Below are 5,176 nucleotides of genomic sequence, written 5' to 3' on the forward strand. Positions count from 1 at the left end.
CACGTCAGCAAAAATGTTAAAGATTAGATAAGTATTATCTCTCCAGTGACAAATATAGGTATCATTCTAAAGTAAAGTTAGTATTTGAAGAGATGTTATTAGAAACAATGATAAAAAGTTAAATACCCAAATCTCAGGAGAAAAGAAAATGATAAAGATTAGATAAGTATTATTTCTCTGATGATAATTTTTTTACGATTATACAGTACAACTCAAACACTCATAATAAACGCATGTTCACCTCTACGAACCCACGTATGCAAACTCTACTCCTATAAACATCTTCGAAGACTGAGCCGGCAAATCCTCGAGACTGACAAAGTCACCACAGGCATCTTGTTGTCGATATGAACATCGACTACCACTGAAAGCACAACGTTGTTAAATCCTATAATATTCGCAACGCCGTTAAAGCATACCATCACCCGAGGTGTTACCGAGGCTCTTGTAACCATTTAACCATTAGGTATAGATCCTTTCGTCATGACAAATATGCAGGTATCATTCTAAAATTGGTATTTGAAGATGTGTTATTAGAAACAATGATAAAAAAGTTAAATACCCGAATCTTAGCAGAAAAGAAAATCTACGTTCCTTCAAACTCGTGCTGAAACCGTGCAAAACCTCAACGGGATTCCTTTTCACATCATTCTCCATCCTCTTTTCGCGAGGGATTTTCTTGGTCTAAATGTATGCCAATGCAAAGAGCAGCGCCCTGCTAATGGTCTTCGGGACCAAAAGAAAAACAGAGAGAAGCGTCCCCTTAAACTCAAGCGGAATTTCTTTTTGTTCCGAGTGGGAAGGGGAAAAAAAGCAGACACGCTGACGCTGCACTGAAGAAAGCACAAACGCGGTGACTGAAATTCTTGCTTAGCGCTTAAGATTCCACCCGGCCGGACACTCCATCGAAATTCCGGTTCAGAACACGTCTGTCTAATCTAGTAGCGTAGTGGAAGGCGAAACAAAGCAGAAATTTCTCGAGGAGCTAGAGACACAACGTTCATTCGATTCGTTCGCTTCAGTTCATTCCCCCTTTTCTCTCTACCGCCGCAAACTGCCCTGAAACATCTCCAAGGGGAGGAGCCCAGGCGAGATTGAAATCGAAAGCACCACCCGCCATCGCCTCCGGAGCCGGGGAAAAGGGCGGCGGTGATGTGGGTGGAGATCCTGTGCGGCCTGGTGGCCTACAAGGTCATCCGCCGCTTCTTCTTCGACGACGGCGACGACGCTTCCTACCTCGCCGACCTCGACTCCTCCCACTCCGACCTCTGCTTCGCCGTCGCCGCCAGGTGGGTTCCTCCCCCAATTCTTTCCGTTCCTCGTCTGTCTCCCCCATCACCAAACCCTACTGTCTCACTCGTCGGTTTCGGTTCCAATCCCGTTCCAGGCTCGAGAAGCTCTACGCCGGCCGATGCTTCGTCGGCCTCCGCATCCCCGACCCCGACGCCGGCGAGCGCCAGCACATCGATGTTGTCCTCGTCACCAAGAGGTCAGCCTGCTGCCTGCCGGCTCCTAGTAGTCTAGTACTGGTAGTTTTTAACATCTCTGTACTCGTCTTCTGACTGTCTTGTCTGCTATCTATGCAAAAGAAAATTCTTCCTTCTTAGAGGTTAACAGGATTTTTGCCAGTGCATTATACAAGGTAGCAACTACAGGAAATATGTATAGAGCCAGCGGTTGAAGAGAATGTCTTCATTTTTCAGATTACATAGATAATGTAGCCTGCCTGATCTTTTAGTCCTGCATCTTCCTCTAGTGCTATATCTCACTGTTTAAGCCTTGAAGGTCTTGAGAGATCTTCTAGAACAATGTCTGGATATGTCAGTTCAGTGGCTCCTAGCACAACTAGACAAATAAACAGGCAGACCTGCTGTATCACTGGTAGCCTGTCTCCCTGTGCTTGTGGAGAAACAGCTTTTTTACCACGCCACTTGTGATACTTCGTCAGCACTGTTACAGTGGTCTAAATTGCTTCTGAACTTTGCCCAGTTTTGCTCTAACTTGCCTTGCCAGTATATCATCATCACAAGTATTCAAACCCCTTGCACAATCAATCCTATGGCTGAATTACGACTTCAGACTATCATTTTGTCCAAACTGGGAAAAACAAGGTTTTGATCTCCTACTCTAAACAGGGAGGTGATGGTTGTGGCAGTTAAGAACTTCTCTGGCTTCGTTGAGGCCGACAAGGATGGAAATTGGTCTTGTCCAACTGACAAGAAGCGTAAGCAAGAGATAATTCCAAACCCGGTATGTGACTTGTGAACTACATTTTCTGCATATTCATCACAACCTCACGGCATCGCAGAATGTTAATGAGCCATTCATGAGTTGTTACTGAACTAATTGTGGCGGAGGTACCATGTGGACATAATTGTGTGCTGCTGTAAGAAATAGATATGCTGTCACAATGATATCTGCTGTTTTTAGAGCAGAACGAGTCATGAAGTGCTCTAATTGTGTATTTCTACTGTTACAAAAGGAAATTCTTTGTTGCAAACATTCTTGATAATAAAAAGGTCTCAGTTTATTCCTGTGTATTGATTTGCTGCATCTTTTTCCTTTAGGTACTAGAAGTCAACAGACTAGCTGCTAATCTTCAATCATACTTGGAGCAAAGGGGAGCAAAGCTACCTGACGGGCATATAATTGGAAGAGTTGTTCTGCCAAATCCCAACTGCAGGTTAGTTCTCTTTATGAGATTATGTTGTGATTGCTTCTGTTGGATGCTTCTTTGATTTTGTCACTGTTCTTGTCAGTCTCATTCTATTCTGTAGTTTTAACTGCTTAAGTTGTTCTGCATCAGGCCTTCATATAATATAACTATTCAACCAGAGGTTATGTTGTATGATCAATGGAAAGATCTTAAGCCAGACTCAAAGAGTGGACTCTCAACATGGTTTAAAGGTGCATTTACTGGAAGCAAAAGTGACATGCAAGATTCTGTACTCCAGAACCTACATTTTATTCTTAGCACATCACCTATGTGGGACAGGTAACATACACCATTTCTTGTTGTCCTTCTAAAATTCCCATTCCTCTATTTCGTTTTCTTTTAGTGTATTTTGGCAGTGTTTCTATGGGAAGGAAAAAGAATAACCAGAATGTGCGTACCCTTTCTATTTGGTTGGAGAAATTACATTGTCCAGTTTCTTATTTTGTGTCTCAATTTTTTTCTATTTTAAATTAAGGCACTTGATATAGCTGAGAATAGTTATTGATATGTTGGAAGTTCAATGCAAAAATGTAGAGGTTCAAGTTGAACTTTTCATATATATGGTTACTCTTTTACATTCCATTTGTAGGTTGGAACTCAAAGGAGACAAAAATGTTCTTGGTGAGTTCATCGAGTTCAAAGGGAGGCATGAGGACATTCAACTTCTCAAAATTCTTAAGAGGTCAAAAGTCAGTCGATTCATCATCCAGAAGTCAACTCTTTTTGGTGGTTTTGGTAAGTTCCATGAACCTTCTGTTCTTGTTGTTCTTTTTGCTAGTCCCTATCTTCACCTAAACTTTATAATGAGATTTATTGTTCAGGCGAGAGCTTATGAGTGACTGTCACTATAGGCTGCTAGAGCAATCATTTGCTCGTGGAGTTTTAGTAGCTTAGTTGTGCAAGGGACTAGGGAGGATAGAATAAGGGGGATAACTCAAAGAATAGATGCATATAATGCTTACAATTCGTTTTTAAAAAAATAATGCTTCGAAAAGGGGTGCATGTGTGCATGATCATCTTGGTAAAATTGAAGGAAATTTATAATGTTCAGTGATGGCCAGTTGGGTACTGGGGTGAAAATCCTTTGGCAGTTTCTTGCTATTTTGAGAGATCTCTACCCAAATACTGTAACGATGTTTATGAATTACATTTATTCGGTTTGCTATGTTGTTTATGCAAATGCAGGTAGGTCGCGGGTTCAAATATTGTATTCTCCTCGCGATTATCGAATAGAGGGTGCTTCATCTTCAGAATGGAAAGAGATTTCTGTGAAGCAATACACAGAGATTGTTTTCCAGCCATTGCACTCCAAAAAAGTTCGGAAATTCAAGCTGTCAAGTGTTGTTTCGGTCACACTGAGTGCCTAGCAAGCAGAAATCTTAAGCTGCCGCTTTTCTGGTGTACTTTATACTTTCATTTCAGTGTAACTCACTGAAATTATGCTTCTCTGTTTCCACCTGTAATTATGTGTGATAATGTGGAGGATAGTGACTTGGAGCAAGGCCTCGCTGAATAAGCATCGCATTTTTGCCTGATTCTGTTTATTCTGGTCATCTGGTGGTATGGGGACCTGATTGATGAATCCATGAATGAGCAGGCTGGTTGCTGGTGCCTGGTGGGGAGGTTGTCGGCCCAGGCCCAGTTGCCCTTATCCTTTTGGGCTAGGATTTGAATGATCGTTTTTAAAGAAAAATTAAATTTAAAAAAGAGGTGCCGATTTGAAAAATTTTCAAAAATAAGCACCTCCCGCCCGATCAACGGGCGGGAGGCGTGGGGCTGGAAACCTCCCGCCTATCCAATGAGCGGGAGGTTCTAAATTTTTTTCCAGATTCCAGACCCCACCTCTTCGCGAATAAGAAACTTTTCGTATTCGCGAAAGAATTCGCGAAGAGACCCCTCCCACGGTTGGATGGCATCCCGCCTGCTGGACGGGGCGGGAGGTGCCCTTGCTTTCCGGGCAGGGCGTCTCGACGCTCGTTGCTGCTCTCCTGGCCGGTCACTTCTACTGCTGGGTTACATGACGCTGTCGTTTTCTCGCCTACAGTGAACGCTCGATCGCCGACGTATCGGGGAAATAGGATCGATCGCGAATCGGAGGAAAACAGCGCATACGACGCGGTCAAACCGGGCAAGGAAGGACAGCATCTTCTCTTTCCACGGCTGCAGCTGACGCGTGTGGTGGGTCTGGGGCGATTGGATCGACGTACTGTGAAGCCAGCAGAAGAGTGGCACTAGCACCCGTACGTCATTGGATCTACATGATGCCTACACTGATAGCCTATGCATGGCTAGCAGGACTTGCTAGCAAGCCTTGCGTAACCATTGCTCTGGGGTAGGGGGTGACTACGTGACATCTCAATCAGCGTAAGTTTCGGAGTCTAGTGGTGCTAGCCTGCTAGTCAGGAGTAGGAGCAGCAAGGTGTTCGGTTCTCGTACAACCCAGCAGTAGAAGTGACCGGT

At 43.8% G+C, this 5,176-nt stretch overlaps 1 protein-coding gene across 1 annotated transcript; it reads left to right on the forward strand.

Moving 5' to 3' along the window:
• Positions 1–787: 787 nt before the first annotated feature.
• On the forward strand, positions 788–4,260 carry LOC112872885. The gene is made up of 7 exons (XM_025935921.1): positions 788–1,289; positions 1,388–1,489; positions 2,136–2,250; positions 2,568–2,683; positions 2,807–2,995; positions 3,306–3,451; positions 3,902–4,260. The coding sequence occupies exons 1-7, from the start codon at positions 1,153–1,155 to the stop codon at positions 4,081–4,083; spliced, it is 987 nt and encodes a 328-aa protein (XP_025791706.1). The 5' UTR covers positions 788–1,152; the 3' UTR covers positions 4,084–4,260.
• The last annotated feature ends 916 nt before the right edge of the window (positions 4,261–5,176 follow it).

Source organism: Panicum hallii, chromosome 9, assembly GCF_002211085.1.
Source record: "Panicum hallii strain FIL2 chromosome 9, PHallii_v3.1, whole genome shotgun sequence".
In the NCBI taxonomy this organism is placed as follows: domain Eukaryota; kingdom Viridiplantae; phylum Streptophyta; class Magnoliopsida; order Poales; family Poaceae; genus Panicum; species Panicum hallii.

Bases quoted from the DNA above. Each gene is read 5' to 3' on its own strand.
- LOC112872885 (XM_025935921.1), top strand. From the start codon at position 1,153: ATGTGGGTGGAGATCCTGTGCGGCCTGGTGGCCTACAAGGTCATCCGC. The intron at 1,290-1,387 runs GTGGGTTCCTCC...ATCCCGTTCCAG, and splicing joins TGCTTCGCCGTCGCCGCCAG to GCTCGAGAAGCTCTACGCCG. The intron at 2,996-3,305 runs GTAACATACACC...TTCCATTTGTAG, and splicing joins ACATCACCTATGTGGGACAG to GTTGGAACTCAAAGGAGACA.